At 42.9% G+C, this 22,007-nt stretch overlaps 1 protein-coding gene across 1 annotated transcript; it reads left to right on the forward strand.

Annotated features, from left to right (window-relative positions):
* The first annotated feature begins 810 nt into the window (after positions 1-810).
* On the forward strand, positions 811-2,655 carry LOC306666113 (surfeit locus protein 4-like). Its single transcript, XM_079147974.1, has one exon. The coding sequence runs from the start codon at positions 832-834 to the stop codon at positions 1,294-1,296; it is 465 nt and encodes a 154-aa protein (XP_079004100.1). The 5' UTR covers positions 811-831; the 3' UTR covers positions 1,297-2,655.
* Positions 2,656-22,007: the final 19,352 nt, after the last annotated feature.

Here is a 22,007-nt window from a genome sequence, read left to right on the forward strand (position 1 = left end):
AATATATCCTGAGAGCTGACCTGGGATGGATCCAGGTGTGGGATTGAGTCTGAATTTTTATGAAAATGTTTTTGGTAACTCTAATCATCACTCCAATTAGATTTTTAGGAAAAGAAAAAGTCAGCCTTTCCCAGGAATGAAATTCACTGAAGGGCAATGCCCTCACATTGAAGCCCTCATTTTGTCCTTCCTTTGGCTCTTCAGGATACACCAAACCCAAGAGCCCTATATTGAACCCCATAGCCTGTCCACGTAATCAGAGAAGGCAGCCTTCCTGCTATTCGTGGGAGAGGTCTGTTGGGCAAGCAACTCTGTTCAAAAGCCAGAGTCCTATGACCAAGGTTCAACCAAGGAGTTCCATTAAAAGAGCAGAATCTGGTGAAGAAAGAAAGCACTTGTAATTCAGAGAATAGAAATGATGTTTTTTCAAAAGTATAATTGAGTGTACACAGAGTGTTTTTTGTTTGTTGCTTTTGGTACTGGGAATGAACCCAAGGGCACTTCACCACTGAGCTGTATCCCCAGCCCCTTTCTAATTTTTGAGACAGGGTCTCACTAAGTTGCTGAGGCAGGCCTCCAACTTGTAATCCTCTGCCTCGGCCTCCCAAGTCAAAGAAATTACAGGCATGTGTCACGATTCCCAGGTCAGAGTATTTTAAGAAAGCAATGCAGGGCTGGGGTTGTGGCTCAGTGGTAGTGTGCTCACCTACCATGTGTGAGCCTCTGGGTTCGATCCTCAGTACCACATACAAAGTAAAACAAAGTTATTAAAAAAAAAAAGAAGAAGAAGAAGAAGAAGAAGAAGAGCAGCCAGCAGAGCCTCCTGCCGCCATGGGCCAGAACGACCTGATGGGCACGGCCGAGGACTTCGCCGACCAGTTTCTGCGAGTCACCAAGCAGTACCTCCCCCACGTGGCCCGCCTCTGCCTGATTAGCACCTTCTTGGAGGACGGCATCCGCATGTGGTTCCAGTGGAGCGAGCAGCGTGACTACATCGACACCACCTGGAGCTGCGGCTACCTGCTGGCCTCGTCCTTCGTGTTCCTCAACTTGCTCAGACAGTTGACTGGCTGTGTCCTGGTGTTGAGCAGGAACTTCGTGCAGTATGCCTGCTTTGGGCTCTTCGGAATCATAGCACTGCAGACGATCGCCTACAGCATTTTGTGGGACTTGAAGTTCTTGATGAGGAACCTGGCCCTTGGAGGAGGCTTGTTGCTGCTCTTAGCAGAGTCCGGTTCGGAAGGGAAGAGCATGTTTGCAGGCGTCCCCACCATGCGTGAGAGCTCTCCCAAATAGTACTTGCAACTCGGAGGCAGGGTTTTGCTAGTCTTGATGTTCATGACCCTCCTTCACTTTGATGCCAGCTTCTTTTCTATCATCCAGAACATCGTGGGCACAGCTCTGATGATCTTAGTGGCCATTGGCTTTAAAACCAAACTGGCGGCTTTGACTCTTGTCGTTTGGCTGTTTGCTATCAACGTGTATTTCAACGCTTTCTGGACCATTCCAGTCTATAAGCCCATGCACGACTTCCTGAAGTACGACTTCTTCCAGACCATGTCGGTGATTGGAGGCTTGCTCCTGGTGGTGGCCCTGGGCCCTGGGGGTGTCTCCATGGATGAAAAGAAGAAAGAGTGGTAATGAGCAGATCCCTACCCTATCTGGCCAAGACCTGTGCCCTTGTGGACTGGTTCAGGGTGGAGTCAACAAACTGCCAGCATTTCCATGTCCTCTTCCCTCCCCTCCCTTGGTAAAGGCACCCAGGTTTGAGAACTTTACTTGCAGACACCTGAAAATTGGGGGCAAAACCTGCTCTGGAACCACAGGCTGGTATCTGACCATTGAGTGCTGACCCGTGTGGCCAGTCCCCTGGCCATCCCCTGGTGTAACCAGCTCAGTGGCTTATGGCCTCAGTCCTGTTTTTGAGTCCTTTTAGGGGTGAGGGACGTCACACTGTACTGTGAGCAGCCCCCCTGTTGTTTTTTAAGTTTACATTCTTAGCTCAAACTACTAAATGGTTTTGGATGATGCAGCCAGACTTCACATGCAAAGCTCCCTGGTTGAAACGGCATCAGTGGCTTGGACGTTGTTTCTGCCCCTGCATTGTAATACCTTAGAGTCAGGCTATTTAGAGGTGCCCCAGCCCCACATGCTGCGGTACTGGCGGGGAGACCAGGGCTGCTGCTGGAGCTAGAAGTCATTAACACCATCAGCTCAGATGGGCTCCATTCACTGGGATAGACACCCTCCCAGAGCTTTCCTGGCTCAAGGCAGGGACTGAGGGGTAGACAGCCTTGGGAAGCTGCACATAGGGTGGCCAGCCTCTCCACTGAATGGCTTGGGGAGGAGCAGCAGCAGGGGACCCAGCAGTGACAGGAGCTCCCAGATTGGAGACCCACAGGCTCAACCAAGTTACCTCAACTTGACCTTCACAGAGCAAGGCCCGGCTGCCCTAGGCTGCGCTGTTCCCAGCGTGGCAGCATGGTTCCAGACTGTACCTGCCCTGTGGGTGGCCCTGAGTCACCTGTTCCCAAGGTTTCGCTTGCTCAGTTTGTCCATTTGCTATGCCAATGCAGCCAAGATTACTTTCTACAATTGTGATGCCTTACCAATTTGATCTTGATCCTGTATTTAAAGTTTTCTAACATTGCCTTATACCGTGTTCCTCTTTTTGGTGGGGTGGGGGTATGCTGCTGTGGTGCCCTGCTCATCTGCATGGTAGTGCCAGAAGGGTAGTTGGAAAACACCCCCTCCCACCAGATCCTACAGTGGACTGAGGCGTCCGATGGGAGGGAAGATGGCCACTTATCCCATGCTGGGTATAGCTCCTGGAGCCCTTCCTAGGCATGTGGGGCTGAGGTGTGCCCTGGGGCTGCTGCAGGCTTGTCAAGCCTGTCTCCTCTCCCCTGGCCCTACCTGCCACAAGGCCATGATGGCACACCTTTTCCACACTACCTTGTGTTCTACCTGCCACTGGGGCTCTGCCTGGGGCCTGCTCCCTCAGCGTGTATGAAGATCCAGCAGTGGCTTCAGACCATGGGGTCTTTCCTGCTTCTGGTCTCCTGCTTACAACACGCAGGACCCCTATTAGCTGCAGAGCTACCTTGGCACGCATCCCTCCTGATTATACAGTGTGATGGCCCCATCAGGGGACCCTGGGCCACACCAGTGCCTGTGGTGCCACTGTTGGCTGGTTTGTGGTGTAGAGCTGACCCAGGAAGGGTACAAGGGTCAGCAGGGGTGGCCTCCACCCTGGGTGCCCAGTCTGCTGCCTGAGTGAGCTGGACCAGAAGAGGAAGACACAATCTACCCATGGATTTCAGCAAAACAGTCTCTGAAAATGCTTTTGCTTTATGTGGGAATAGGTATAAATCTGATTTTTATGCTGTATTTTATATCTTAGTTGTGTTTGAAAATGTTTTGATTTTGGAAACACATCAAATAAACAATGGCATTTGTGGTAAAAAAAAAAAAAAAAAAAAAAAAAAAGAAGAAGAAGAAGAAGAAGGTAGTGTATTCAGAAACCAAGAACAGACTGCTACACAAAAGGAAAGGATGCAAATAACAATAAAGAGTTCCCCGAAATAAAACAATAATAATAATAATTTCTCAAACAATCATAGTAAAATAATAATAAAAATAAATAATAATAGAGCAAAGTAGTCTAAAGACCAAGGTGGTGGTCTGGAATTCATAACTAAGCAAGCATCTCAAAATGTGGAGCAATAAAACAAAGAGATGGAAACTGTGGTAAGAAAGTTAAGAGACCAGTGAAACTCCACATCATGTATAACCACAAGAATGAGATCCTAATTAGAATATTATACTCCATGTATGGATAATATGTCAAAATACACTCTACTGTCATGTATATCTAAAACGAACACATTTAAAAAAAAAAATTAAGTTAAGATACAAGAGAGGGAAAATCTATTAAATCCAGCATACATCCAGTAAGAGTTTCAGGAGGACAGAGCACAGACAAAGGCAAGGAGAAAACAATCAAAGAAAGGAGGTTCTTGTGTTCCTGAGTTGAGAAATAATTAAGAATCTTCAGATTGGAAGGGGCCATAACTCCTCAGAATGCCTAAAAAGGGAACCTACCTAGGTATAGAAGATATTTCAGATTTTTAAAAACAAAGTAAAAAGCAGAAAAACTTAAAAAAAAAAAAAAAAGTAGTTACTGTAAGGTAACTTGAATCAGCCTAACCTCAACAGTTCATTGCTAACAGAAGATGCTAGAAGTCAGGTAAGCAATGCAAACACACACATTTAGAGACAGACAAGGACCCATGAAATGCAATGCATCATGCAAGAAGCCTGGGGGCAGACACTGCCAGTTTCTTGCCCAATATTACTAACATGTTCTTTTATAGAAGGATGTTTTTCATTTTTCTCATGAGCAGAGGCAGTTATCAAAGTACCTGGATAAAATTGTTCACATCACCAGACTCCCTTGAAGAGTGAGTTAAGCGTGGCCATGTGACTCAATTCCAGTCAATGAGCAAAAGCTGATCATTGGAGCTTCCTGGATAGCTTTTCCAAAGGAGCAAACACAACAAACTAGCTACTTAGACCCTTTGCATTTCCCTGTGTGCTTTCCAGAATGTGGATTTGATAGCTAAAGGCAGCACCATCTTGTGACCGAAAGAACCAAACACTAAGTAGTAAGAATGTAAATAGAAAAGGATAGAAATAATCTGGATTCCTGATGAAAAAGAGAATCACAAAACTATTAAAAGAAACGTGGGGAAAATTTTTAAAATATAACTTTAGAGGAGAAAGGGCTATTCTAAGTGTGACATGAAATGCAGAAGTCATAAAAAGAAAGATTAGCAAATTTGACAAATTTAAAAAGTTAAATTTTTTTGTGAGAAAGAAATAACCCCACCAAAAGTCAAAGAATTAAAGACAAACTGGAAAAAAAAAAAACAGAATTGCATCTCATCTCATAAAAAATGAATGTCTTCAATATATAGTGACATACTTGCAAATTGCTACAGAAAAAAAAAGACTTAAATGGAAAAATAAGTGAAAAATAAGAACAGTTCAAAAGAAAAAGAATCTGATCACCCGTGTTGAAACAAGGCGCTTCACTCCGTGAAAACTGCAAGCTACAGTGAATTATCAGGTGCATACTATTGTTTGAGTTTTTATATTATAAAATATTCTGGGTAGATAAATAAGCAACTGCCCCCTGGATTGTGGAATTGAATGATTAAGAGACAATGATAGATGAAACATTCACATTTGACCAAACACTCTTCTTATAAAATTAAACATCTTTTTGGAGATAATTGTAGATTTTCAGGCAGTTCTAACAAATAACCAGAGAGAGTTCTTGTACACGTTATCCAATTTCCCTAAGTGGTTATGTTGTGCCAAACTACAAATTATAATATCACACCTAGGACACTGACATTGATGTATTCAACATGCAGGGCTGTTTCATTACCAAAGATTCCTCACCAGATGGGGTTGTGGCTCAGTGGTAGAGCACTTGCCTAGCTTGTGTGAGGCACTGGGTTCAATCCTCAGCACCACATTAAAAAATAAACAAATAAAATAAAGGTATTTAAAAAAAAAAAAAAGATTCCTCACATTGTCCTGTTTGGCCATACCCATTTCCCTCTCACCCCTGACCCCTTGAGCCCCTGGCAACCACTAATTTGTTCTTTATTTCTGTTATTTTGTCATTTTGAGAATGTTACACAAATGGGATCAAATAGTATGTGACCTTTAAAAAATTTTTTTTCACTAAGTATATTCCTCTGGAGATTCATTCATATTATCCAGTGTATCAACCGTCCTTCCTATTTACTGCTGGAATATTCCACGGTATGGGTGTAGGCCCCAGTTTTTGTTTTTAACTCTTCACCTATTGATCAATATTCAGGTTGTTTTCAGTTTGGTGTTATTTTGGAAAAAGCTGCTATAAACTTTTGTGTACAGATTTTTATGTGAACACAAGTTTTCCTCCTCTGGGATCAATGCCCAAAAGTGTGATTGATGGTGGTATGGCAGCTGCAAGGGTAGTTTTTAAGAAACTGCCTACCTGTGGTGGCTGCGCCATTTACAGCCCCCAGCCCCCACCCCTGCTATATGTGAGGGTTCCGGTTTCCTCGCATCCTCTCCAGAATTTATGTTACTAATTTTTCTTTTAGCCATTTGACTGATGTTTAGTAGCATTTTTTAATGATTTTAATCTGCATTTTCCTAATAGTTACTGGTTTTAAAGCAAAATTTGCATGAGTTCATTTGCCATTTGGACATCTTGAGGGGTGAAATGTCTCATCTTGTCTTTGGTCCACATTTTAATTAGATCATTTATTTACTGTTAAGTTTTGAGAATTCTTTATATATCCCAGACACTATGCTTCCATTATGAATGTAGTTTGCAAGTATCTTCTGTCTGTAGCTTCTCTTTGTATCCTTTGAACACAGTCTTTTGAATTATAATGAATTTTAACAAAACTCAATTTATCATTTTTCTTTTTATGAATTATGTTTTTGGTGTCAGGTCTAGAAATTCTTTGCCTAACCCAAGATCCAGAAGATTTGCTCCATCTGCTTTAAGGTATATAATTTTGTTTTTGAGTCTGTCATTCATTTTCGGTTTGTTGTAGGGTAAGGTGTGAGGTGGAGGCCAAGATTGTTCTGTGTGAGCATGTGGTAGCGAGAGTGGGAGATGTCCCACTGCTCCAGCATCATTTGTTGCAAAGGCTACCTTCCCTCCATTTGACAGTTACACCTCTGTAAAAGTTCAAGCCTGTAATTCCAGGGACTTGGGAGGCAGAGGCAGGAGGATCATAAGTTCAAAACCAGCCTCAGCAAAGTAGCAAGGCCCTGTCTCAAAAGTGGGGGGGGGGGGGCATGTTGGGATGTGGCTCAATTGTTAAGCACCTCTGGGTTTAATCACCAGTGCCAAAAAAAAATCAATTAGGCATCTTTGTGCAGGTCTATTCCCAGGTTCTTTATTATTTTCCATGGATGTATGTGTACTTCATGCCACTAATCCCACACACTTTGAATTACTGTATCCATAAACCTTTAAGTCTGTACTTAAAGTACTGATTCCTCCTCCATTTATTCTTATATTTCAAAATTATTTTGATTATTCCAGTATATTTGATTTTCCTATAAATTTTAGAATAAGCTTGTCCTACAACTACAAAAAATTATTTTGCTGGGATTTGAAAGGGACTGAGTTAAACTTGCAAATCAATTTGAGAATTGACATCTGTACTGTGTTGTATTCCAATCCATAAACACAATATGTTCCTCCAGTTATTTAGATTGTGCTTTATTTCCTTCATTAGCATTTTGTGGTTTTCAGAATACAAGTGAGGAACATGTTTTGTTTGATTTCCATCTAGATATTTCATCTAGCTTGAGTGATTAAAACAGTAAGGTATTTTTAATTTGATATTCAAATGCTCATTGCTAGTTTAGGAATATGATTGATTTTTGTACATTTATTCTGCATTTCCTTAACCTTGCTGAAATCACTTCTTAGTTCTAAGAGGTTTCATTGTAGATTCCTTAGGACTTTTGACACAGACAATAATTTCATCTGCAAATAGGGACAGTTTCATTATTTCCTTTCCAAGCTGCATGCCTTTCATTTTGTTTACTTGCCTTATTGCATTGGCTTGTAACCCTCGGCACTATGTTAGACAAGTGGTAAGAGTGGCCATCACTTCCCAATCTTTAGGGGGGAAGCATTCAATCTTTCACATTAAGTATAATGTCAGCTTTAGTTGTTTGCAAGTAATCTTTATTAAGTTGAGAAAGTTGCCTTTATTTATTTATTTTTTTAATTATTTTTGGTGCCGAGGATTGAACTCAGGGGCACTCAACCACTGAGCTACACCCCCAGCCCTATTGCATATTTTTTTTAGAGACAGGTCTCACTAAGTTGCTAAGTGCCTCACCATTGCTGAGGCTGACTTTGAACATGTGATCCTCCTACCTCAGTCTCCTGAGCCACTGGGATTATAGGCATGTGCTATCATGCCTGGCCATGTCAACTTTCATCTAATGCTTTTTCTGGATCTTAATATGGTTGTGTGATTTTTTCTGTAGCCTATTAATCTAATAAATTACATTATTTTCAAATATTAAAACACATTTGCATACCTAGAAGGTATAAAAATCAACCTATTAAAGCAAACTGGTTGTGCTGTCTTTGAACCTCACCTGAGCCATCCCTTCCCTGACCTCCCTATCTTTTCTCACATGGTAGAGGGGCTACCAATGCTGCCTGTAGCAGACACTGATCCAGGAGAAGACACTCAGCCATGATGCTGGCATGTGTCATGGGAAAACTGGTGTTCCAAAGAAGATAGTATTGTGGATGCAAGAGGCCGCAGGAAATAGAAGCCAGATGTACCCACTGGGCCAACCTTGCTGCCTTTGGAGCCCAGTGAGGAACAAGCTTTGGTTGGTCAACAATTCCTACTTGAGAACAATATAGCTGATTAATGCTCACTAATAACCACACAAAGGAAGAAAAAAGAATATATCAAACTATTGTTGGAATGTAATGTTCATACGTAGAATCTCATATTTGCTTACATTGCCTTGTTAGATTCTGAAAACTCACTATGCATTTTTATTTGTGTGGAATAAATTCTCATCAAATCCCAGACATTGCCACATTTATTCAGTGCTAAGTCATTAAAATGTCTATAGATCTGAACATTGCTAGCAGACTTGGATAATGCATCGGCAAGAGATGAAACTCGGAAACTATTACTTCTAATCCAAAGTCTATATAACATTTAAGCATCCTGGAAAAAAAAAAAAAAAAACAGACTAGAGTGGTGTGTGTAGGATCTTTCTCTGGGTCCAAGACCTCCAGGGAAGTCAGAAAATGGGCAAATCTTCATCAGAAGCAGAGGCCATCTATAAATCTGATTCTCTCATATGAGTCACCAAGAGAGGAATTTATATACGTCTAGGAAAGTGGAAAAACATTGTCCAGCATTTTAAATTGAAAGGACTCTAGTTTCTATTTTTATTCACTAAATTAGTGACTTTTCTTCATTATAGCTCCCCTTAAAGAGAGACTTTTTAGACATTTCTTTCCTAATTGTCTCCCCCTGTGAAATTGAATACCACAAATAGATGGTATGTCTGTTTATGTTGCTGGGTAAAGTTGAGCTTTGCATCATCACAAACCTTTATAGTACTGACTTCTTTTTCCAATGTTCCTCCCATCACTGTGAACAATATTGCCCCTACAAGAATGCAGTCTAGGATGAAGGAGTTTACATTCTTCACAAGGAGTCGGAGCTGTCATTTTAAGTCTCCAATTCCATCTTCGAGGTTTAGTTCTTTTTTTTCCACCCTTCCAACCTCAGAGTAGGCTACACTTGGAGTTTGAGTGACCTTGCCAAGAGGGACAGTGTGACACCACCTTCTCTCTATACCTCCTCTCTTATGTTGGGGAGGAGGGCTAAGGGATGGAAGGTATACATCTTCTTAGGTGAATGCTCACTGTGTTTACTTTTCCAGACTTCTTGGTGGGATATAACTGCTGACTCAGTTTATGATCGATGAACTTGGCATGGTCAAGCCTTACTGACGAGGGGCTCAATTTAGAGACACTTTCCTAAGCATAGGTGACCTCCTGGGAGATAAGGTAACATCTTTCATTTGTCCTCCAGACCATGGAATCACCTACTTATTCTGATGTCCCAAATTGCTTTGGTTTAGCAAAAAATATGGTTCTAGAAAGAATATGGTTCCAAGTTCAAATTACCCTTTCAAATCCCAAATCTGGAGCCCATAACAAATGCAGGATTTATTTTCTATACCCTCTGGAACAAGGAACTACAGATAGTCTCTATCCCTTCCTGGTGACATACAATGCCATCTCTCTTCAGGATTCTTTCTGCTTGGTAGCCTAGGTATGGGTTCTCAAACCTGGTGATCAAAGAATAAAAAGTCCAACATTTTCTACTTGTTGGACTCAGTTTTAAGTGTGTACTAAGTGTCTATAAGAAAACTTAATGTGTGTTTTTTTTCCATCCTTGGACTTCAGAGGGAAAAGTCCCCTGGGAAGGGAAAAGAAGAATGGTGTAGGGGCTCATGGTATCCCTCAAATGGGCAGTCTCACCCCACTCCTCACTCCCCAGTGCACTCTGGTATCTACTAGAAGCAGGGATGGGGACTAGTAGGAGCCATGCTTCTCGACAAGACCAGTGATAATGTCTGACTCATCAATAACAAGAAAATGGTGTCTCCTCACTATTGACTTCTTTTAAGGGCTTTTGGTTTCTTTGCCCTCATAATGATGCCTTGCAAATATGCCTTCAGGTTGTTTGGTAACAGATCTGGCCATCCACTTCATTGCGCCTTTACAGTTGGTTCAACCTGTGGGTCTCAGTCCAAATCATCAAGAGAAACTGATGGACTCTGCTTTGGACAGGGGTTCAACCAGATGTGGACAAAAGAGTAAGTCAACAGGTAATAAATGTCTTCCTGTGAATAACAGATTCATCAAATCCTATGGTTAGGATGACTGTGTCATCATATCAAACTAAGGCATTCTGAGTGTATGGTGGAGTTACTGATCCCCAGGATTATTAAGCATACACTGGGGTTTTTCTCAAGGAGACCAGGATATATGTTTAATCTACTAGAGGGACTTCCGGAAAAGGAAGAGTAGGTTCCTTCATCATACTGTAGAATAGTCAAGAAGCCCCTTGAAGATAGGAATTTGTCTTGTACATCTTTATATCTTGGAATATACACAGTGTCAGAGAGAAAGTACTCCATAAATGTCGAATGAATGAAAATTTTAGTGTCCTTATAATTAAGACTAAAATTGGCACCAGAGCTGATCCATAACAACTTATTTCTAATAAAAGTCTTCCATTTGCAATGTTGGTCTTTCTTGAGTTTTCACGCAGAACTTCAACCATTCTCCAACACACGGTTATGTTGGAAATTCCTTGTCAGGAACTTAAGCAGAAACTGTAGTCGCCCTCTCTCCCGGTCAATACTGCGGGGCAAACAGAACTCGGAAATAGAGGATGGTTGTGGATGGTGGGAGGAAGGGATCCGGAAGAGAGAACATGAGGGCTCAGAATGCAAGAAAACCTCTAAGTACAGGAGCAAGTTTACAACCTGGAAGGAGCTGAGAACTCTCTCTGAATTTCATCTCTTTGTGGTGCCAGGTGAGTGGTCCCTCATGGTTCCTGTGGGGGTCCACAGCTCCCAGCTGTCCTTCCTCTCAGATGCCCCAAGATCTAGGCTACTCGCAGGCATCTGCTGCCATTTCCATGCACCTGTCTGAGGCCATCTCCCAGGAACACATCTTTGGAACCAACAGGATTGGCCCATGAGACTGTGCTTCCTGCACAGACCCTGCCCCTTCCTGCATCCAACAGCTGATCTTCTTACAGCTCTGTTAATATAGCTCCAGGCTCCAACCCTGTTCTGCAGGGTAGGGCGTCTTTGACTCCAGAGATAATAATAAAAATAACATTATTATTTAAACTATTATTAGGGATGGAGTTGTAGCTCAGTGGTAGAGCACTGGCCTAGCATATGTGAGGCACTGGGTTTGAGTCTCAGCACAGCATATAAATAAATTAATTAAATAAAGATCTATCAACATCTAAAAAAATTTTTTTTAAATATTATTAGAAAATAACTCCATGGGGCTGGGGTTGTGGCTCAGTAGTAGAGCGCTTGCCTTGAACATGTGAGGCACTGGATTCAATCCTCAGTACCATATAGAATTAAATAAATAAAGATATTGTGTCCACATAAAACTAAAAAAAAATTTAAAAAACAACTCCATGAAATGGAAATTTTCTTCTTTATTTTAGAGGGTGAGACAACTGTTTACTGCTTATTATTATATTAAATTTTATATTTGATGATTTTCTATAAAAATAAGATGATGCATGTTACAAGAAAAACAGAATGCGTGCACACACTCACACAAATACACACACACCACTTTCTCCCCCAGCTCTCCTTCACATTTTGAAACTTCATTTTTCTATTTCTTTAAACTGTCATACATATTGTGTTCTGTTGTTGAGTCTTGGTCTCGTGAATGTTCAACGTGCTTTATCTTGTTTCTCCTTATAAGTCATTAACATGCTCCCTGGGCTTTGCCAGTTTTCCTAGGAGGAAGTGCCTCTCCCCAGCACACCCCAGGTCTGCTCTGGGGCAGAAGCTCTGATGCCAGGTATTTCCCCTCTCTGGGTGGCAGCTGCCTGGATCGCATACATAAAGCCTCAGCATATTTGACTTGGCTCTGAAGGGTCTCCTTGAAAACTCAAACTTAATGAGGACAGGGAAATGATTACAGAGGTGTTCTTAAAGATGTACGAAGTGAGGGCACTTATGCCATTGGTCAGTGACAACAGGAAACACCCCACTATGTGTCTCTGCCAACCTCAGGCCCCTGGAATTCCCCTGAGGCCTAGTTGCCTCAAAAACCCAATAAACAGTCCAGGTTGTTTATTGGAGAGGGGTTTTGCCTCTTACCCTCCATTCACCAGGGCCCTGGTGGCCTGACCACCCTTGCTTTTAGCCTGGGAAAAAAGGCAAATTCAGGTTTATTCAATGCACTAAATTGTCACCTATAAGAAGAAAACACAGAGAGAGAAGGGTCCTCAAGAAGTCAGCCTGGGCATAAAAAATAAGTGCAATAACATTTTAAGGAAAAGAAGGCTATAGGTTCTGTTTTGTTCTGAAGATTTCAGACTATTTTGTGATGGTTTAAAGCTGATAAAAATACCAGGTTTTAAACCACAGGTTGGCAGCTATGGCCTGTGGGTCAGATCTGGCCAGCCGCCTGTTTGTAAATAAAGATTTATTGGAACTCGGTCACATCTACTTGTTTACAAACTGTCCTTAGCTGTTTTTGTGCCACCAGGCAGAGTTGAGAAGTTGCAACAGAAACCATATGTGGCCCACAAAGCCTAAAGTATTTAGTATCTAGCACTTTGATGAAGTTTGCCAACCTCCATTTTAGACCAATATTGACACATAGTCTCATTTTCCTAATTTATTAGGAGGAAGTTTATATACCCATGCAGAAGTAGGACACATGACCTCCCTCGAAATGTACCCCGTCTCTAAGTTCATAATCATGTTGTTGTTTATCTGCACTAATGTGTTCCCTAGAGTGGCAGCAAAGAACAGAGCGTGTGGATCCTGACACCATGCACAAGGGCTGCGGCACTTGGAGCCAATCTCGCTTTGAGCCATACCCTCTCATGCCTCGGTTTTCTCATCTGTATTTGGGGATAGGGATCATACTTAGCTCCTCAGGTTGTGATGAGGATCAAATGAATTAATACACAGTCATATTAGTGTATTGAGCCACAGGGAATCCTCAATGGACAATTGGCTCCTATGTGTTTCTGCTACGGTTTGGATAAGAGGGGTCCCCCAAAAGCTCAAGTGTGAGCAATGCAAGAATTTTCAGAGGTTGAAATGATTAGACTATGAGAGGTGCACACTATGAGTGGATTGATTCACTGATGTGCATTAATTGGGTGACAAATTGTAGGTAAGGTAGGGTGTGGCCAGAAGAGGTAGTCACTGGGGGTGTGCCTTTGGGTTTATATTTTGTCCCTGGTAAGTGGAGCTCTCAATCTCTGCTTTCTGGCTGTCGTCCTGAGCTGCTTTCCTCCACCAGATCCTTCCACGATGATGTTCTCCCTCACCTTGAACCCAGAGCTGTGGAGTCAGCCAACCATGGACTGAACCTTTGAAAACATAAGCCAAAATAAACTGTTCCTCCTCTAAATCGTTCTTGTCAGGTATTTTGGTAACAGCCACAGAAAAGCTGACTATGTCGTTTTTCCATGTATGGTCACTCATCTGCACTCAGTAGGCTATGAAACACACATAAATGGGACAGGAGAGCAGGGCAGAGAGGTTGGCGGTTCATGTTGCGGCTTGGTAAGATCTAAGTATAGGCTGAATATCCCTTACCTGAAATCCTTGACACTAGAAGTGCTTTGGATTTCGGGTTTGTCTGTTTGATTTCAAAATATTGCAAATACCTTGGTAATATGACTTAAGTCTTCACACGAAATTCATTTATGTCTCATACATACCTTATGCACATTGACTGAAGGTAATTTTATACATAATTTTTAATAATTTTGTGCATGTAATAAAGTTTCATGGTGTGGAATTTTCCACTTCTGGTGTTGTGTCAGTGCTCAAAAAGGTTCAGATTTTGGATTTCAGATTTTTGAATTAGGGATGCTCAGCCTCCCTAATCACCATTCATAATAATCCATGAATGCATCAGAACATAATCTATTAGATCCCTCATGTTAGATCCAAACTAACAGTTGAACAGAATAACAATCCTTAGCCCTGGAATCTGCTTGATTCACCCTGTCTGGGGATCTAGTTAGTTCCATTCATGTTCATACTTCAGTGGGCTAATTGTCCCTTGGATAGAATCAACCGTCTCGGCTTAGCACCCAGCTCTTTGCAAAGTACTTAATACATTTAGTGGCTCTCCACATGTCCTTATCCAAGCACCGCAAAGTCATGCACACAGGTTTTAAAAAGGCTGATATGGGTTTGAAAGCAAGAAAACTAATCAGGTTATTGCTCAAAGCAAGTCTAAAGAGAATGGGAGTGATTTGCCCCAAGCACCCAGCTCCGCATTGCCCCTTGACAGGCTGTTGAATCAATTAGGCTAATTAAATGAGGTGGAAAATTACGCCCACAAATAAGTTGCCATGAAAGGCAAGTCTTAATTTGGCCTAAGGGAAAGCAAACAGCTCTCCCCTGTGTCTTGCCAGAGTCTATGAATGGGGAATAATTGGCAATTTATGTGTGTGTGTTTTAAGGCCATGGTACAAATATGTTTTTGTTGACAAGCAGCTGAGGCTTTCCCTGGTATAAAGAGAGGGTTTCTAATTAAGGGATAGTGTAATTGTGTGTGTTGGCAGAAATGTCACATGTTTACCGTGGCTGCAAACATAGGAGCCTGGGACTCAGGCCAAGATGGGCCTCTGGGAGCAGCACCCCACATCAGCCCCACAGCCTCTGCTTTCTTCCTTCCTGGGAGGTGTTCCCCAACTCAGGAACCTGAGGAAGACTCCATCACAAGCCACCTGGGAAGATGCTGTGAAGTAAAACATTTTTTAAAAGGGCGCCTCATTTCAGGGAACCCCCTGGAGGCCTTCAGAACCATGCTGGAGAAGTGTATTTTTTAATGTAGAAATGTAATCAAAATTACTTGAGAGGCAAAAAGTGACGTGGTGGTCTCTGTCAGCAGGGAGAGGGGAGCAGATTCCTCCCTCTTCTGCAAGCCAGGACCTTGCTAACCTAGCCCCTGCCCCACTACCCCTGCTTCATCCTCCAGGCTCCTTCAGCACCAGGGAGGCCTTGGGTTCCAGGAATGGCTCAGAAAGTGTCACCCACAAGCCCTACAGCTCTGGCCTACTCGTGTTGTGTAGCTCTAACAAATGTTTTGTTAAAAAAAAAAAAAAATCTGATTGATATGTGTTGCTGGCTATTTGCGGTACAAAATCCGTGGATATTGTCACGGCCTGCAGCAACAACTTGCACAGGTCTTATGGGTGGTGGACTGGAAACTGAGCTACTTCTATCTTTCTCTTTAGTGGACTGCTTTCTTGCTTGTTTGTTTATAGAGGATAGAGGAAACGAGGTTTACTTGCTTTGAGAGGAGAGAGAGAGAGACTTTGCTTAAGAGAGACTTTGAGAGAAGGACAGGCTTTGCTTAGAGCTTAGAGGAAGAGAGACTTGCTGCGCCTCACTTAAGGTCTGCTACTTCATACTGGTGCATCCTGCATCCTGTGAACTAAGGGTGCGTCTACCTAAGGTGCTTTAGTGATGCGTCTCAGTTCTCCCTTCTGCAATCTGCCTTCCGCTGCTGCCCCTACTCGCTGCTTCTGTCGGCTAGCCGCTTCTGTGTGATTTTTCTGTCTCACTCCGCCTATGCTTATATCACCTCCAGGAGGCGGAGAGCAGGGCCACGCCTCTTACGCAAAGATTAGGCCAGACACTCCGAGCAGGCACAATTAGGAGTGCTCGAGAACACATGCACATACACTGTGTGCGTGGACGATAAATCACCTGAGTGTGCTTATGTCAATTAACCTCCTCGCTGCCGATGTGGTCAACATGGCACAGCCCCCAACAGATATGTCATTCCCAAGATCTCTTCCTCCATAGGAATGCGAGCTTTGAAGGGTTATGGAAAATAATATTTCTACAAGATAGAACGCCCCCCACAAAAAAAAAAAAAAAAAAAAAAAAAAAAGCAGAGAGAGGTGGTGCAGCTCTGAATGGAGGAGGAAGGGGAAACTAGCCACGCATTAACCTCCCAGTAAATTCTTTTCCCAATAACAATAGACCCTGAAGGAAAGGGGCAATACTGAATGCTGAGCTCTGGACTTGGACCTTCCCCCATTGCAAATTAGTCCTAAATGGAGGCACAGCAAATATGGAAAACTCAGAACCAATGGATCCCAGAGAAAGAAAAGCAATGGGAAAGATTTGAGTACTCATCCCTGGGATCTGGACTCCTCTCTCCCCAGATAACAATGGGTTTCAACCTTTCTTCATCTACCTTCCTAAGTTAAAGTTTTAACCTGCACAACTAGCCCCCCGATTGTCCAAACCTCATGTCCGCAGTTTCCAATGATTAAACCATCCTCGTTGTACCCTATAAAACTAAAATCCCCTCTGTCACTGAAGGCCATTTTTGCATTAAGAAAATGAGCCCCTTTGGTGCCTGAGTGTGCGAATGAGTAAGCGTCTTCGCTGAATCTGTGGAGGTCTGCGCCCCTCGTTCTGCACTTACAAGCTTGAAAGAAAGTGGGCTGTGGGGATAAGAAAAATCCCTACTGTGCAGGGTAATTAAGATGGTAAAATAATCACAGGGCGGAACCTCTCCCAACACCCTGCTCTCAGGAGCCTAGTCAGATCTAGGCAGAGTGGCCCCACCTTCAGGTGAGCAAGGCCAACGCAGGGTTCTCAGCCAGCTCCAATTCCTCCCCGTTTTCCTGGCCCCTCCCATGGGAAGCTCCTAACATTTGCCAACTTTTCCCACTTAGCTCAGCTCCTCTCTATTCTGGGCTCCTGGAATCCAGGGGACAAGTGGATAATTAGTTAACCACCCAGAATGGCTGGATCGCTAGACCTAAATGATCCTTGAGAAAAGGATCCTCGAGGTGATGGAGAGAGAGTCAACAGACAAATCCTGGAACTGTCTGAGGACTGTGCACCCGACAGACACCAAGGAAATTAGTATTGGTCCCTCTGTGTTGTAACAGGGCCGAGGGCTCCATTTTCGAGATGAGTTTAAGAGGCACTGTGGAGCTCGGGTTAAGAGCATGGTCTCTGAAACTAGCAGGAAGGAGAGAGGGAGGAAAGGAAGTAGGGCAGAAGGAGGCCAGAAAGGGAGGAGGGAGGAGCACTGAGTCCATAATTGCCTTGTGCTGTTCTACGGTCATTTCATTTCACGTCCCCCAACATGCATGGAATTTACCACCCAAAAAGGGCCTTTGAAAGACAGCCCTCTTGGTAAAGCTCAGAAATTGTATCGTTAATGTTCCATTTGACCTGTAACCCTCAGTCCATCCCTGACCTTCAGCCCATTTCGGACCCCATCCCCATCTCTGAAGACCCTCTGTCCTTCCTTACATGAGGCTCATGGGCAGGGAAGAAGTCAGAAATGTGTGCCAGGGTCTTCCTCAGAAGTGACTCGATAATTTTTTAAAGCTGACAATTTTTAAAAATTGATTTTTAATTTTCATCAAGTGTATCTCTTTGATAATTAAAAAATAGATGCTTCTGGTAACAAATTCAACAGTACAACTGTAAATGAGTTAGTAACTTCTCCCCCAAATTCCACTCCGTGTGATAATTAATATTGATAGCCTGGTTATTCTTCCCTGTTCATTTCAAATACATAGGAACATCATATAATGGACATATATATTTAAAGATCACACTTAGATGATTTTCTTTCATTATCCTACAAGTTAGTGCAAAAGCCAAAATCTCCATCATGACTACCAAAATGCTAACTCAAATTGTTCCATTACGCACTGTGATCAGTTTTACAGATGCAGGAACAGGGCTCTGCAGAGAAGGCCTAACTGGCCCATAGTCAGGGAGCCAGGCAGTGGCAGAGTCGGGACTCCAAAGCTTGGTGGTGGTGTGCCTCTTCACTGTCCCACACTGCTTCATGTTTCAGAGGGAACTTGGGGTTGAGCTGCACAGCCCAGAGGTGATCCATGCACTGTCTCCCTACCCCACTCCTAGGGCAGCACTGCCTTTTCTTTCAGTGACCAGCATCATGAAGCAGCCTGGACAAGTCCCTCCAGACCTCATGTCTAAATTTCCCTGGAAGCTCACTGTGTGGAATTGGTCTGAAGAAGGGCCAGGGGGCGGGAAAAATGTTTCTTATTAAATGAAAAGATGAAGTAAGAACACAGGCTTCAAGAAAATGCTTTGTTTTCTGTCAGGTGCCATTTCTGTCCAAAACACATGGATTTAAAGTGGGCCAGATGTGGTCTTTTTAAGTACTACACAAGGATCACATAAATGAATCTGTGGGACAAGTTCCTACTTTCCATTTCCTGTTTAGTTATTTAAATAGCAGGGGTGTGATGAGCTGTTCAGAGAGTGGGAGAAGGCCTTGAGATCCGGCACTGAGCTCTACGGTGGAGTCTCAGAGACGGGCCTGAGCAGGGCTCACGGGCATCCTCGCTGTGGGAAGCATTCCCTCAGGCTTGTGCTCCACAATTCCTACCCAAAAGCCTTGTTTTGTTTCCTTTTCCCATTGCTTTTTATTGATGAAGTTTCCATGTGAAACCTGAACACACAAAGCAAAAGATTCCTCCGTCTGAACTCAAGAAGACCACAGTGGACTGGAATTAACCTCTCTCTGTCCAATGGCAGGGAGGAGGCTTTGCTTTAAGTTTGTCAAGAGACAAGCTCCCATACCATGGAGTCGTCAGGTCACAGTCGGTCCCAAAGTTACCCCTTGGGTCAAAAAATACCAGTGTTTTCTCTGTCTCTTCAATCTGACAAGCACTGGTTGTCCCTCATTTCTTAGTGTCCATGAAGACTTTTTTTAATTTGAAACACATACTCTATTTCAAAATGAATGAGTTCTGTTAAAACGAATAAAATTTGGCACATTTTAAAGAGTTTTTTTTTTGAAATCCAAGCTAAGAAACAAGTAGCCAGGGTTAAAGGGTTTAGATAGAGATGGGTGGAAATGGGCTCACTAGACATTCCTTCTCTGGACTCAGAGGATCTTTGGGTCCACCGTGACCTGACTGTGTCACAGTATGTGGGTCTTGCTCACCCCAAATACAGAGACATATCTGAAAAAGAATCTGTCCAGCCTGGTGATCAGTAACAGAGATAGGTTTTTAAAAAATTAGCCTACACTGGGCACGGTGATGCACACCTAAAATCCCAGCAGCTTGGGAGGCTGAGGCAGGAGGATCTCCAGTTCAAAGTCAGTCTCAGCAAAAGCAAGGTGCCAAGTAACTCACTGAGACCCTGTCTCTAAATAAAATACAAAATAGGGCTGGGGGTGTGGCTCAGTGTCCCTGAGTTCAATCCCCAATAATCCCCCCCAAAAAATTAGCCAGAAAGTTGCCCATTCCCAAGGAAAGACAGCAAATCTTCAACAGCTCCATCTATACCTTCACCACACCAAAGGGTAAGCCACAACCCCAAAAATTTGTGTTCCAAAAGGATCCATTCTGTTCTGGATAGCAACACTGCCAGCAGTTCCTCCACAGGGCTGCAAATGTCATCCTCTCACTGAACAATCCCAACAGAACCCCCAAGAAGTGAGGGATTTTTTCAAAATAGCATTCTAGGGTCCTTTTTTTTTTTTTTTTTTTTTTTTTTTTTTAACTTTGAACCTCTGCAAAGTCTACAAGGCTCTGTGGGGTTGGGTCAGGGCCAAGTCGGGATTAAGTAGAATTGTAGTTTTCAGAATAAGCTGCTTCTTACTATTAGCAACTTTACACCTGCTGGTAGGATTCAACCCTCCCCTCCCTGTTTCTTAGTCAAAAAGGATATATGATAATTCTGTCACGTGAGGTGTGTGTGTGTGTGTGTTCGTGTGTGCGCGTGTGTAGCAGGCTCTGCATATATGTGCATGCTTATTCACAAGGTCTTCACTGCCTTGTCCTCACCTTCACCAAAGATGAAGACTTTGCCAAACCCCAAAGAAATGCTTATTATGAATACCTATACAATATTTTAACACGCGTGTGCGTGTGTGTGTGTAAATATATATAGACATACATCCTTTCTCTTCTTACTTGTTCTCCTCCAAATCTTACACAAGACTTGATAATCATTCTCTTCCACTCCAACCCCATCTAGGTTTTCTGTTACATCTACTTCAAAATCACAAAATGCATTAGCTATTATTTTTTAACAGCTTCAGTCCCAGGACCCAGAGCTGCTGTTTGCAGTTTTCCTTGCTGGCTTTACCTCTCTGCAATATCTCCTACCAGAATCCCCCAGAAACACGCCATCCACCAGGATGCGTGGCCAGGCATCTCAAGTGTTCCTTCTGGGTTATGTTATAAATTTTGGCTGAGACATCAACACATGTCAGCATGTTACTTTCAGTGACATGTTTGTCTTTTCTTTGTTAACTTTGGTCCAAGACTGTAAATCCATTTGGGGAAGCAAAGTTTCCAAGCCTAAGCAAAAAGTCACCCAACATGCTTCAAGGACTTCAGGATTTTTCTTTCTCCGTCCCTCCTTCCACCACTCCCCTCCCCTTGTTTTTCTTAGAAATCTAAGTGAAAAGGATATGTGGTGATCAAAGTGAATCCAACTGGCAGGGCATGAATGAATTCAAACCAAGGAGCTCCCAGTGACCTGGTCAGACCTTGATGAGATCCATCCTGCAGGCCCACGTTTGCTGCCTCTGGGGGGATCGCAGTCATCTCTCCTCTTTTTCATCTGAACTTTGCAATTTTCTTTTTGTCTTTTCATTGACAATAGTGGACTGTGCCCAGGTTTTAACCCTGCTTTGTCAAGTTTCTTGTCTCCTTTTTCATTATTCAAAATATCTCTGATCTGTCAGCAGTTGGTCCCAGGGTGCCTGCAAAAGTTCCTCCCAGGAGTTCTGCGAGCTGCCAACCCCCCTGTGCTCCAGGTGGGGCTGCTTCTCCACTCATCTCCTTTTGGTCTTGAGAGAGAGATTCCCCTTGACTGACTTTCATCACCTGAAGTGGAAAATGAGATGCCAAGACAACCTGACTAGCGTATGGAAAAGAGCAGGTGGGCTGTACATTCCTAGGGCTCCCCTCCCCCCCGCCCCCGGACGTGGTCAGCAGAAAGCCAGGTTACAAGTAGCAAAAGAAACATAGTTATACTGCTTTTTCCTTAGAACAAAACACAACCAAAAGGCTACTGTATATTAATATACAGCTTGAACACACAGCTTAATCAGCAACCTTAAATCTAAATCCATTTAGACAATTCCAGAAACTCCTTGACAAAGGATGAAGATTTATCACCATTAGGGAATCCTAAAGAATCTGTCACCGGGCTGGGGTTGTGGCTCAGTGGTAGAGCGTTTGCCTAGCATGTGTGAGGCCCTGGGTTCCATCCTCAGCACCATGTAAAAATAAAATAAATGTGTTGTGTCCACCTACAACTAAAACAAAATATTTTTTAAAAAAAGAATTTGTCAGAGACTCCGAAGAAATCTATAGCAGGAAACAGTGACCAGGATTCTAACCCCAGAACTGCCTCAGTGTGACTATGAGCAAGTTATTTAATTATTTTAGGCATCAATTTCCTCACCTGTAAAATAAGGGCTGGGGGCTAATCCTCTAAACTTCCATGGGTTCCAAAAACGTTTTCAATAAGCAAGTAATATTGAAATACCAAATATCAGTATTCTCTCAAGGAAACTGCTTTGAAGAAAAAATATATATTTATTTGGGTATACAAGTTCTGGTGTTTGTTAAAAAAAATTTTTT

The sequence above is a fragment of the Sciurus vulgaris genome (genome assembly GCF_902686455.1).
Source record: "Sciurus vulgaris genome assembly, chromosome: 7".
Classification (NCBI taxonomy): Eukaryota; Metazoa; Chordata; class Mammalia; order Rodentia; family Sciuridae; genus Sciurus; species Sciurus vulgaris.

What these genes read in the sequence shown, in the direction of transcription:
- LOC306666113 (XM_079147974.1), top strand. Translation starts at nt 832, where the DNA reads ATGGGCCAGAACGACCTGATGGGCACGGCCGAGGACTTCGCCGACCAG.